Source organism: Calidris pugnax, unplaced genomic scaffold, assembly GCF_001431845.1.
Source record: "Calidris pugnax isolate Ruff unplaced genomic scaffold, ASM143184v1 scaffold5, whole genome shotgun sequence".
Lineage (NCBI taxonomy): Eukaryota > Metazoa > Chordata > Aves > Charadriiformes > Scolopacidae > Calidris > Calidris pugnax.
The window spans coordinates 3,290,424-3,304,419 of record NW_015090814.1 but is presented as its reverse complement, the minus strand read 5'-3'; the positions used below and the strand labels follow the sequence as shown (position 1 = coordinate 3,304,419).

At 39.3% G+C, this 13,996-nt stretch overlaps 1 protein-coding gene across 1 annotated transcript in view; it reads left to right on the top strand.

The window, feature by feature from the left end:
- Positions 1–1,783: 1,783 nt before the first annotated feature.
- Positions 1,784–13,996, top strand: part of ARFGEF1 (ADP ribosylation factor guanine nucleotide exchange factor 1) — an 84,237-nt gene continuing 72,024 nt past the window's right edge. Inside the window, exons 1-3 of the mRNA XM_014939599.1 lie at positions 1,784–1,836; positions 5,636–5,792; positions 6,649–6,795. Coding sequence (XP_014795085.1) covers positions 1,784–1,836; positions 5,636–5,792; positions 6,649–6,795 — 357 coding nt within the window. The remainder of the gene's footprint in view (positions 1,837–5,635; positions 5,793–6,648; positions 6,796–13,996) is intronic.

Here is a 13,996-nt window from a genome sequence, read left to right as displayed (position 1 = left end):
AACTTAATACTTCATGGCCCTTATTAGTGGGATTGCTAACTGAGCAGAGTTAGTTTCTATGGTCTCCTGTATTTCATTCTGTGTTCAACATAGTTGGGTATCAGGGCAAGAATTGCTCTGTTTTGTCACTTTAGTTGGTACCTTTGAACTCGGAAGGTGTTCTGCAGGTGCACCTCTTGGCTGGTGATGTTGGTTGTTGGACAGACTTCAGAGAATCTGAGGGAGGAGAGTTCCTGGGTGGGACGGCTCAGGTAGGAGGGTAAATGATGAAAAATATGAAGATGCTGGAAGGGAAGAAGAGTTTCTTCTCCTTCCTCTCAGCCAGGCATTTGTTTTCAAGCCAAGTGAGTAAACGCATCAAGCATCATACCCTGGTGGGAAGGCATACGTGCCTAAAACATTGCTGATTATTAGACTCACTTTTTGTTGTTATTGTTAGTTCTTGAGGAATATTGAATATCTGTAATATGGAATTATTTTCATGTTTTGTCTAGTCCTGGGTAATTCCTATTTGAACCACTTCTGGACTAGCTGTGTCTCAGATGAACCACGGACCTTCTCACCTCTGGGGTTTACTGGGGGTGAACAGGAGCATCAGCCATAGCAGAAATAAGACTTGGGTTTTATGTTAACATGCACTCCTTGTGTTCACTTTTGATGTTGAGCAGGTCTATTAAGTAAACATATTTGATGCTAGTGATCTGTGATAAAATATCAAACTTGGGAACCTGTGTTGTACGAGTGAATCGGTGTGAGATGGGAGATGAGGGACAGGACACAGACGTGTGATTTTGCTGCACGGGAGCTTAGTTAGAAATATTAATTTCTTTTTCTTCTTGGTTTTTTATTTTTTTTGTCAGAATCAATCTGTGCTACTAGTTTAAGGCTTATACACAAAAATCAAAGTAAAGTGTTGGTTATAGTTAATTGTGGTTTTGCATGTTTGAGCAGGACTTGATGTTAGAACTGATTTCCTGAGATGGTTTCTTAAAACATACATATTTATATTCATATTTGATCCTGTACGTGTCTTCCTACTACATTGGAAATCTTAGTCTTCATGGAATTTCCTATGATTTAAGTGTGCAAAATAACTAGAAAATACAGAAAAAAGTACTCTTGGAGTTGAAGATGTTTCCTAAAATTAGTTTCAGTAATTGAAAATTACTTTTAAAATGTATTGTAAAGAAATTACTTAGAATATCTTGTCAACAGCACTGAACTATTAGTCCTTCTGTTTTAATATATCTTAAAATAGTATGAAATAGAGGTGCTACAGAGGGTTTTTTTTTCCTCCTGTCTAGTCATTTAAACAGTCTGACACTGTTTAAAACAAAATATAATTAGCCATCGAGGTTTCATGTAAGAATCAGCAATGGTGGTTTCCTTATTGTTTTTCTGTAAATCCACATTTAACAAGCAGTATATCCTGTATTAATAAATAGTTTTAATAATATTTGTGTTTTCCCCGTTATTTCTATATACAATAGCTGTGAAAAGACCGTACCAGTGTCTTGACAGAAACATTCTATGTGGTGTTTAGCTGGCACGACTGGATACAAATTTAAGTATTAAGTTTTTAATATAGATTTGTAAAGTAATTTTTATACAGTTTGCAACCAATGCAGGTGGAGAGTAGAAGTTCATAGGAAATTGCTTATAAACATATATTTTCTGTTTTAAGTTAATCATGGTTCCAAATGTTTGCCTAAATAATTTTGTTTTCCAATCGTTTTCAGTTATTTGATTTTATATTTGTGGTTATGATAGCATTTCCATAACTATGCCTTTGTTTCATTTTACAGAGGAAATAAAGGCTGAAACAGAAAAGCAAAGGTACGTGATAGTTCATCGTATTGGGTGAAAGTGCTTTTAACTTCTTGAAATGTTGCTTTTTCTGCGCCGGGAGTCTGGGCTCGCTCTGAAAAGTGTGTTTGATGTATTTCGTAAGGTTTGTGGTATCTGGAAACGTGCTGGTTCTGTGACTGGCTGTTCTGGTGCAAGGCATGGAGCAGAAGATTGTTCAGAGAGAGAAGGTTGATGTTGTTTGATGAGGGGAGGGTAGGAACGGGGACTGAGATAGGGAAGGTTGGGGTGAGAAAGTGGGAATGGGTAGAGAAACTAGTGTCATTTGGAAAAATAGTGTCTGGAAGGACCTTGTTAGGGAAAAGGTGGAGATTTCTGGAGGCAATTCCTCTACAAGTGAAGGTAGAAACCAAAATTGACATTCAGCATTCTCTTGCCATCAACAAGTAAATTTTTAAGTATCGGTAAACTGTGGAATCCCTTATTAGTAGTTAATTACATGTTCCACAGGATCTTCTTCCTCATTGAGCGTACGTTGCTAACCATGAGTCAGGGCTGTGTGGGAAAGACTGTTTATGCCACTTGTTGAAAGAACGAGATGGGTGGGTGAAGCTGATGATGAAAGTCTTCTTATGGCTTAACCAGATGAATGCTGCCCGGGGCCCTGCGTTCTGCTCTCTAACTCAATTTCTGGTTTAGGCAAATCATTTAAACCCCAGCGGTCAAAATTGGCTGCTAATGATTTCGGCTTTGTCTCCTGGGTATTTGAGCTGCAACCTACAGGTTTTGGTTTGGAAAATGTAAAGCACTTCTAGCTGGAAAGGAAGCCAGTGGACACCTTGGTTCAGAAGATGAAGGACAATTTAATATCAAATAACGCTGAAAAAATTTGTCTTGCAGCTTAGCAAAATTGAGCACGTAAAAATCAGTGTATGCATCCAACTGAGTCTTTGTGCTTCAATTTCCACCAGCAAAATAAAGACAATAGATCCTCAGCTTATAATAAGGTTGTAAAAATAAATTTCATATTTGTGTACTGTTAGAAACTGTTACACCAAGCACCACGAGACAGACACAGAGAGAAAGTAATAATGTGGTTTTATAACAGGTTTTACTTAAAGCAGTGTAGATAGAGCAAAAGTCCACATTGTCAGGCATCATGAGGAAAAAAATGCTTCATGTTAAATATTCAGTGAGAGATATTTGTTCTGGGCACTGAATAAGGAAAGGTAATATCCAATCCTGTAGTTAAATGCCGTGCTAAAACTAATGAGAATGCTGAATTATAATGATGTATACAAGCATGGGTTCAGCCATTTCTAAACTCCAGATGCTTAAATTCTGTCCTATTATTAACTGAAGTTGTGATTTGGGGGTAGGGGGGTACAAGCATGGGTTCAGCCATTTCTAAACTCTAGATGCTTAAATTCTGTCCTATTAATAACTGAAGTTGTGATTTTAGGGGGATATAATGTGTATGTCTTAACCTGCCTATGTACAGTTTCTAAATAGATTTTGGGCTTATTTTCTTCACTGCTGCCTTTATTTTGACAGCAGCCTTTTGCTGCTCTGAAGGCGTTGCTGGACTTGGAAACTGTGAATGGATTGACCCATTCTTACTGTAGAGTCAAATTTTTTAGATGCAGTAGAAAATACTCTTTTTCTACATCTTAGAATAGAGAAACGTCTTAATTTATCAAATTATTTTCAGTTTCTTATTTGTGTAACTGAGACTTAAATGTCCTGACAAGGGGCTTCTAATGATAATTCTTTAATTTTTTTGAGTCCCTCTTCAAGGAAACTGATGTCACAGTTAACCTGGAATGCAATCAAAAATAGATCATTCCCACCTCCCAGAAATTTTACACGGGAAACTGCTTCTTTTGTTTTGCTGTTTGTGTTTTTTCAGCAGAACTGGTGTTTGGTAGTGGGGCAGAGGGGAACGGAACGGAAAAGGACAGGCTGATTTATGTAACCGTTACACAGCAAATGCTGCCAAAATAATTTTCAGAATTCATTGTTTGATACATACCTTAGTGTGTTTCTATGGCTGATGCATAAATATCAGCACATATCATAATCCTAGTGCTTGGTAGATCCCTTGGTAGATAATTTTCATTAGGCAAAGTTTCTGATTTCACAGTCTGCTGGAAAAAAAACAGCTGAATTAATTTCTTTGCTGACATTAAGAGGAAAAGACCTTTTGGGTTTCTCTTTTTCCCTCTCCCTGCTATCCCTTTCTCTTCATCATCAGCAAGGTGATGAGCTTATTGAGTTACCTTTCCAGAGACAAATGGAGCATCCTCTTCCATATTTATTGTTTTGGGCATTTTTCAATAGCTTTCAATTAAGAGAACCTTCAGGCTTCTGCAGTTGCTGGCTGTGGCCTGGGTTCTTCAGGTTTGGAATCTTACCGTGGCCTGCTCCTTGTTTCTGAAAAATTCTGGATTTATTTCCAGAGTGCTTTTTTAACCTAATTTTAATGGTTTCAATAGACATAATCACTAGATGAAGAACAGTCTTGTCATAAGACATGAGCAAGAGATGGTGCCTTTCCATTCCTCAGAGAAAAGCTGTTATAAGAATTTCAGAGAGGTTTAAAAACATAGAAGAATCGTGTCCTTCCTCTGCAACTTATCTGATTTGGGTTTTGTCCAAAAGAGCTCTGTTTCCAACAAAACAATATTGGGCAATAAAGTTACGCATCCAACAGAAAAACAAACCTCTGCTCTTCTTTAGAAAAAAATAAATAAATATGTAGGGCTAAACCCTTAAACGTTCAAAAGAAAAGTTATTTAGTGGAAAGTAGACTTTTAAAACTAATTATTCACTACTACGACTTAGAATTTAGTGCCCTTTTAAAGCAGCCTGAACAAGGAAGACTCTTTGAATGTGGTACAAAGAAATTTTTAATCTTTCACTACAGAATACAAAGTTACACTCTTTTTTTTTCTTTTTTTTAAATACCACTTGTCAAGTCTTAATTCAGTGTAGTTTACCTTTTATGTAAAGATACATACGTGTGCACAGGAAAGGTCAGGAATGCTTTGTATAAAGGTGATGAGCTGTTCTGTGAAATGAAAAATCCCAACCTCTTGCTTTGAGTCAAAGGCAAACTGCATTGATGCACACAAATTAGTCAAAAATTCCCCATTCTTAATTGTCCTTTTTAGCTAAGTATTAACGAGCATGTCCCTTCTAAAGGTGCTGTAAGCAATAAAACTTCACCAACTAATAATTTTCTCCAATTTTGACCAGTTACTCATTTTAGATACATTGCCCAAGTGAGATACATTGGAAACCACTGAACTCTTAAATTCTATGGTATCATCTGAAGCACAGATAGAGCAAAGTTTTGGGGTTTTTTCCACTGGTGTTTTTTTGTTTTTTCCATGAGCATGTCCAAGACTGAAGTTCAGATAGGATTGAATCTCAAAAATCGATGTATTTTCTCTAAAGAAGTGAACCAAATTCGTATCGTAATACAGTAGTTGAGCAGTTCTTAACTTTCAGGGTTGTTAAAATTTTTGGCAAGCTGTGTTTTTGTCCTTTCCTATTTTCAAAGGCAACAAGTCTTTGTTTCCTTTGTTTCCTATGCCTTCAAACCAGCAAGGATCACTGAATACCTGCTTAGTGTGCGAATGGGTCAATTTGCCTGATCCATAAAGGGAGACAGATGAAGTATAAAAGCCGTTAGGAATATTTATGTGATCGTATTACTATTGTGTTAATTTTGTGTTTATCATTCCTAATGTTAATTGCCTTGCTATTTTATTCCATGCATAAATATTGTGAGATCCAGCCCTCTAATTCCCATCCTTCTGTTTAGTCCCCCTCATGGAGAAGCCAAGCCTGGTTCGAGCACTCTTCCACCGGTGAAATCGAAGACGAGCTTTATCGAAGCCGACAAATACTTCCTACCCTTTGAGCTGGCCTGTCAGTCCAAGTGTCCCCGGATTGTCAGCACCTCTCTAGATTGTTTACAGGTCTGTACGAAGATCAGCTTCAACTGTCAGCTAGAAAATTCTCTTGGTTCGGAGGGAAAGTACGGTTGTACGTAAGAATAATGTCATTGGTTTTCTGTTATTTTGCTTTATTGCACACACAACCAGGTGAATGCATGTCTTATTTATTATGTAGTGCATGGTTATGTTTATTTTAGTATATATATATTGCCACAGTTACATCTTTGGATCAGTTTTATTACGTTAGTGCACAACTACCTATTTTATGTGTATATCTATGTGTTGAACTAACGCAGCAGGTATAGCATTATCAAATCCATTTTATGCTGTTTATAATTGCAGAAAGATATCTCCAATTTGAAATGTATAGTTTCTCCAACGTTATAGGCTCCTGTAATATTTTCAAAAATTCTACAGCATGAAATGTAGCCATTTGCTTCTCCTGAGTAGCCCAACAGTGAACTCAATTAAAATATATTTACATTGACAGGCCCCTGCATGCCTGGCGTGCGCTCGCGCCGTGCTGCCTCGCTACTTCTTGTACTTTTTAAGCTTTACAAGCATTTGTGTGCTAAGTATGAAGACTTGTGTGATGTTAGTTTGTTTTAAAACGTCGTTAACTGATGAACAAAAGCTTTAATGTTAAGCTTGCAGACACACTATGCATTGCAGTTGCTGAGTGAAAGTTAAATAAATCTGGAGGACATTTGAAAAAAAAAAAACCTTGATGTTTTATGAGACTTGGGGTAAAAAGTACTGGTTTAATTATTCTGTGCCAAGTTAGAGCTATCAAGTGAATTTAATTATTACAACAAAAAGCTGACTTATTTTTTAAGCTTTTTAATGTGTTTTGTTTTTTTTTTTTTCTCCTTTCCAGAAACTTATAGCATACGGGCACTTGACAGGGAATGCTCCAGACAGTACAGCTCCAGGCAAAAAATTAATTGATAGAATTATTGAGACAATATGTGGCTGCTTTCAAGGCCCTCAAACAGACGAAGGGGTTCAGCTACAAATAATAAAGGTAATATGATTAATACTTCAGTATTTATGGTGGTGACAGCAGAAAGGCATTCACGGCCTAAGAGTTCTAAAGCTAAAGTGTTTCATTTGTAGATGTGCTGGTAATTTTAAAATATTTCCTTAATCCTGTTTGTTTGAGGTGGAAGCTCCCTTTCTTATGCTCCTTTCCCTGCTGTCTCCCATGGCATGTTGAGTGAATTCACAGTTGTGACCTGAAGTCATGTGCACAGACCACTGGCTGAAATTTCATTCACAGCAGACCTGTGGAGCTCTCTAATTGTGAGGAATTCCTCTCAAATATTCCTGCACGCCCAGTGGGGAGGGTGGTAATTAAGCGGCGGATTTTTAAAACCATGTTGGAATTATTTTATGAAATGCAATTAGACCTGGCAGCCAGGCGTTACCATGGCAGCTTTGTGCTGCTCTGTCACAGACTTTTGCTTGAAGGAGGTTTAGGGTTTCTTTCCATGGCTTATATAAACATGTCACGAGGAGTTTGTGCGAGTAAGTGTTTCTGGGTAACCTCAGCAGATTTCTGATTGCACCCATTAATTATGTGTATTTATTATGGGAAATTATTACGCCAACTAATAGAAGTTAGCCACCTAGTGGGAATACCATACCGTACTCCTGAAACACCCGTCTTCCAATGGTTGTGATGATGAGCAGTAGTGAAAGACACAATTAAATCTAGTTAAGAGGAATGGGGCGTTTGTTACCTCGTCTTCTTGTATATATATGTCACAAGGTGTTGACATTTCTTGCAGATTGTGGTTTTTTTGCTGCAAAGAAGGTAGTTTGTTCTCTTTTTCATCACTCAAATCTTCCTTTTTCTCGACATCCCACTTCTCCAGCAGATAGCTGTTACAAATGTTGGTTTATGCTGCTGATGTCTAGATTTGTTGAGTTGTTTTTCGCAAGCGTTTAAGACATTTTTCACCTTGGAAAGGGAAATTGTTGCTGATTTAAACTTTCAGTGGCTGAAACCATTATATGTCCCTCTTGCTGCGATACCTTCTATCCGAGTGCTTTCTTATTCTGGTCATTTCAGCCTTTGGTCAAGATGTTAAAAAGATAACCTCCAGCCTGAAAAAGGGGTATCTGTGAGCTGAAATTCCTTCTGTCCAAGAAAATAGTTGAGAAAGTAAATTCTTCAACAACTGTAAAATGCGTTAATTGTGTAAATTAATTTAGTGCCTTCTTTTTTTGACTGTTTAGACTTAGGTAATTGCCATGTTAGAGTACCTGGGAATGTGGAGAGTACTGTTGTGACTTTGTGTTGGTCAGTAGACTGGATGCTACAAAAAGTGTCAAAATTAGAAATAATCTCAGCAAAGACCAGAACCTTTGACTTCCTTTGGGGGAATAATGAAACTGCCAAGTCTCTTAAGCTTCATAACTCTTCAGTTCTGGGCTGAGCATGGACCCTGCTTCTCCAGTAGGATTCAAAGGATGAGTCTTCCATCAAGAGAACCTGTATCACTCGGATCCCTTCCTCCCTGGAGGGCTGTCTGGGTTCTCCATGCTGAATGGAGAGCCCTTAGGTAGGGTGCTGCCCCCAGTCTCAGACCTGGGAGCTGGTGTTGGGAAAGAGTTTGCACCCAGTGCTGTTTGCTGGTTACTAGATGGCTTTCCAGTGGTGGAGTCATCTTAAGCACGTTCCCAACAACCGGTGCCACTTAGACATTCTGAAAATACCTTTCTGCTGACTACTAAGGAAATAATCTTGCTGAGATTGGGGAGTGTAATTTATCTCTTTTTAAGTATACAGTCTTAGAAGGATGTCTGGCGGTTGGTGGCCAGTTTAACTTTTCTGCCCTATTTCTGCTTGCGTGTTCTCATCTCAGTAATCCCCCCATTCTTCATCTGCAGATTCCTTGATGAACCAGACAGGGAAATTGCCCTTTTCCTTCCTTCCTTCCTTTCCTAGTTTAGTTTGATTTGGTGTAATTTTTTATGGGAAGCCATGAAAATTCTTCTTCAGTTGTTCTGGTGGGGATTGCTGGGGCAAAAAGCAAGCGAGTAATTATGCTACTGCTGCCATTGAAAATTCTTTATTCAACTTATGTTTGAAACTGCCTCTCTTGATTGAAGAGAAGAGAAGGCTCCAGGGAGACGTTATAGCAGCCTTCCAGTACCTAAAGGGGGCTACAGGAGAGATGGGGGGGACTCTTGATCAGGGAGTGGAGCCTGAGGGATAACAAGGGATAACGGTTTTAAATTGAAGGAGGGGAGATTTAGATTAGATCTCAGGAAGAGATCTCTTCTAATCAGGAAGAGTGCGAGGGTGGTGAGACTCTGGAAGAGGTTGCCCAGGGAAGCTGTGGCTGCCCCATCCCTGGAGGGGTTCAAGGCCAGGCTGGATGGGGCTTGGAGCAACCTGGTCTGGTGGGAGGTGTCCCTGCCCAGGGCAGGGGGTTGGAACTTGATGATCTGTAAGGTCCCTTCCAACCCAAACCAATCCATGATTCCATTATTTTTGCCTTCAGGCTTGCTCTGCAATGGCTACTATGGTCTGTGCATCCAAACTTCCTTTTGACACCTGCAGAAGTTTAGTTGGAGTTCTGTTTCCATTTCTGTTTGGCCTTTTTAATCCCGAATAGGGATGGGGCCATGAGATCAACTAATCCTGAGGAATAAGGAGACAAAACTTGATGATTCCAAATTGAGAAGACCCTTAGAAAAAACTTCTTCAGTTCCATATCCTGTTGTGTTTCAGTAGTGTGAAATGCTGTCTTAGTAATTTAATTATATACAATATCTTGCAGTCGTGTGGTTATTTTTCCCTTAAAAAAGATTGTAGAAAGCTGAATTCCTCCTGCTGAGAATAAAAGGATCTATGGATTATGGAATGATTTGAGAATTGAAATAATGATGCAGGAGGTTTTATATTTAGGCTTTCTTCTTAAGTCAATGGCTAGGAATGGTTACTTAACCTGAAAGTGCTGTCCTATCAGTTTGGAATTTTAATTTTTGAGAGAAGTATTATGTTTTCAGAGTTGGACATGAAATACTTCTGTTTTGCAAAATATGTGTTTGTTTAATTCCATACTAGATTCCAGTTCTTTGCGAACATCTAACTTTCCAGGGATTAACTAAAACTTTGGATGCTCACATAATTTATATTCTTTAAATTCTCTTACAAGGGAGAAACTGAAACATAGTTTGTTCTTTCTGCAGTCTCCACAGTCATAATCCTTCAGCGTGGTTAAGGGCTCTTTCAGGACCACATGCTTGTGACTGGGGATTATTTTTTCTTAAAATTGATTTAAGTAGAAAAAAATACTAGTTTTAATCAAATATTAAGTGTTAACTAATGATCCATTATTACTGAAATCAGGTGTAGAATCTAATATATGACACTGTTGATTTAAATCACTGTCTTGAATGTAAAGTCATGCTGTAAGCAAGCACTATATTTTTCTATTTTTCATACCTTTACAGTGTATTTCTATAGGTATTCAGAGTTGGTAAACTAAGTTAGGTAAACGTAAGTCTTTTAAAGCTGTGGTAAATGTATACCATAAATGACTGCATGATTTAGAAATGGTAAAAAGCAGAAGATATCCTTAATCACTTGCTCACAAATGAGATGTTGCTTGGAGGAGTATATTACTGCATTCTATATGGGGTTTTTTGGTGTCACTCATTGAAAAATGATTTATCAGTGAAAGTTATTTGATGTATGTTTTGTTCAAGGACTTAAGTCTCCTGGGTTTTTCCAAAAGTCAGTCCATAGTAACACACTATTTTATGATAAGTTAATTGGGACTTCAAGTTGACTTAAAAAAATTATTATTAAAAGTGACCCTACACCTCTTCTCAAAGAAAATGGAATTATGTGATTCCAGTAGCTAATCCACTAGAGAGAGGGGTTAGGGCCACTGTCTCAGGCAACTGAATTATGAGTATTTTACCCAGAGTAAGCCTGTACTGAACAGATGACAGCTGTACTGTCATGAATCTTCCAAAGATAAGATGATCAGAGCTGGCTGAGAGAAAGAAAAAAATTACCCTGAATTGAAAAGTTGGCTTCCTGGCAAGTCTGCGTGTAGGTGCAGCTGCCTCTTGGGCAGACCTTTTCCTGGCTGTAGGTGCTTTCACCGTAACCACTCTGTTCCTGTGGAATATTCAGTGTGAGAGGATCAAAAAGTTTACAGGTACAGGTAGTGGCTGGATATTTCTAGTAGAGAATTAATGTTAATTTAGTTATATTTGTTTTGCCTCACAAGTTGCGATGCTTCCTGTACTGTTCTAATACATTCATTTTACATAATTGGAAAGTCACTAAATAAGCAAACACACTCCAGGCTGAAAGAAAAAAATAGCATGGATATCATACAAAGGTATGATCATCTGTAACTCAGGAAAGCATCCTGAAGATTCTTCTCATTTCCCAAACCCATCTGGTTGTTGTTTATAAAAATGAATAAGCTTTATTTTTAGTAACTAGGTAAAGGCACAGAACAAAGGGGTTTCTCTCAAATACAGAACAATAGGTGTGGACTGGAAGGAAAGCCTAAAGAAACAGTCTCACAGGCAGGATGATAGCCAGGAGTTTCCAGTACAAGGAAAGCTTGATGGCTGCTGGTATTTTTGTAGGCTTTGTGACAGAGAAAACTTGTGTGGAAGGACCTGAAGTGCAATGAGGTAGTGCTAATTATGTTTTTACAAAAGTTTCCTTCTGTGCCTAAAAAACAGCAAAGGGGAGGTGTCCAGAAAAGTAGGCTTTTTTTATTTAGTCATCTCTCCTTAGCTCACAACGAAGATACTGGATGAAAACAGATGAGCTAAGTGTGAGCAGAGGAAGTGGGAACTCAACTGCAAGAAGCCTTGAGCAGCAAATCATCAGCTTGGTAGAAGAGAGCACCCTAATGCTGTGACTCAATAGTTGTCAGAGCCGCTGCAGTACTTTGCTCTTCTCACCTCCACAGAGAGGCATTTTCCTGTCCGGGCTTTGCTCCCAGACATTGTCCTATCCCATCCCTTGGCCTGGCCTGCATTTTATACTCTGAATCACAGAATGATATGGGGTTGGAAGGGACCTCTGGAAGATCATCTGATGGTCCAACCCCCCTGCCAGAACAGGTCCTCCTAGAGCAGGTTGCACAGGAACATGTCCAGGCGGGTTTGAATGTCTCCAGAGAAAGAGACTCCACCACCTCCCTGGGCAGCCTCTTCCAGGGCTCTGCCACCCTCACAGGAAAGAAGTTCCTCCTTGTGTTTAGATGGAATTTCCGATGTTCAAGTTTTTGCCCATCACCTCTTGTCCCGTCACTGGGCACCACTGAAAAAAAGACTGGCCCCATCCTCCTGAAACCCACCCTTTCAGTATTTATAGGCATTGATCAGATCTCCCCTCAGTCTTCTCTTCTCCAGACTGAAAAGACCCAAGTCCCTCAGCCTTTGACTAAATAAACTAAATTAACTTTTAAAACAAACAAACAAAACCCCAAACACTAGAAAAGCCAATGTAGGGGGTTTTTTTTGTTGTGTTTTAATTGTATGGATATGTTGCCATTAAAATAGCACAATTGACTTCATGCCCCAGAGTTGTTGGAAGTAAGCAGTAAGTTGCTGGGAGAAAGGCAGAGCTTTTGGTGTCCCACCTCTCAAGGACGTGTATTTCTGTGTGGCAGTTAGAGAGTTTGTGTAATCCTGCTTAAATGGGGACTGTTGCTGAGGTGGTTGTTGTCTTCTCATCTCTGCTTCCCTCCCACTTCCTCCTTGCATTGGGCCTAGTAGCTGTGTGGCCACCGAATAAAGTTGGGAACTAATCTGAGTAAAACTGATAAAAGAGAGAAAGGGATGGCCTAGTTGTGTAGTATCTGAGTTGACAAGGGTTTCACAGAATCATAGAATCGCCTGGGCTGGAAGGGACCTTTCAGATCATCGAGTCCAACCATCAACCTAATTCTGATTAAAAAAAACCCCATCACTAAACCGTATCTCTAAGCACTATGTCTACACATCTTTTAAATCCCTCCAGGGATGGTGACTCCACCACTTCCCTGGGCAGCCCATTCCAAGGCTTAATAACCCTTTCCATGTAAAAATTCTTCCTAATATCCAATCTGAACCTCCCTTGGTGTAACTTGAGGCCATTTCCTCTTGTCCCATGGCCTGTTCCTTGGTTGAAGAGACCGACCCCCCCTGGCTACCCCCTCCTTTCAGGGAGTTGGAGAGAGTGAGGTCGTCTCCCCTCAGCCTCCTTTTCTCCAGGCTGAACACCCCCAGCTCCCTCAGTCGCTCCTCACCAGACTTGTGCTCCAGACCCCTCACCAGCTCCATTGCCCTTCTCTGGACCCGCTCCAGCACCTCAGTATCAGAGGAGCAGGACCACCACTCCTCTTTTAACCTGTCGTATCTCAGGGTTAGCTGTCACTCCAGTTGTGGTAATGATGTATTCTTTTATGACACAGAACAAGGTGATGATGTTTAATTGAGCTCTAAATGGAAGCTGCTGAAGGGGAAGAATGTTGTCAGAAAATAATTGTAAAATACTTCCTCTCTCCTGTTCGTTCTCATATTTCTTCCTGACTGTAGTAGTAGAGGAGGAGAAATGGCATTGAGACGTGAAGCGAGCATGACTAGTAACCTGAGGATGGCCCTAAGTTGGAAGGAATATGAAAGATATTAGCAAAAGATCAAAGTTACTATACTTGTTTGTAAATTGGTAAGCATTTTTAGTCAGTAGAATTCCTTGTCTCTAGTGGCTGAGGAGAAAAGAAACCTGAAGAAGTGACTGTCAGGACCTCTGTAGCAAAGTTGAACTCTATAAAGTTAGATAACTGCAAGGAGATGCCCTGCTGGAAAGACTGTTTTCTCAGTCTGCATAGAAGATGTAATTATTCAGTGAATTTGTCTTAATATGGATTATCTAGGAGTAGAATTCAGGTCTCTTCAGCAGCTGCTCGGTGAGGTGGGTCTTTGATTTTCTTCCTCCTCTTAAGCTGCACAGTTTTTTAAAGGGTTTGAGTGTGCAATAGCTATTCTTCCTCCACTTGTTCGTGCCATGTGTGGACAGAGGTGCTGACAGTGTCAGTAAGAGAAATGAGACATGGTTTGATGAGTAAAGTACACAAAAAAACTTAAAATAACTTTTGGTTTTAACTGTGATAAACTTAAAAAAGTACGACCTTTCCAGTGCTTCCAATTCTTTCCTATTTACTGTAAACATCCCATTAAATCATGAACTCTGT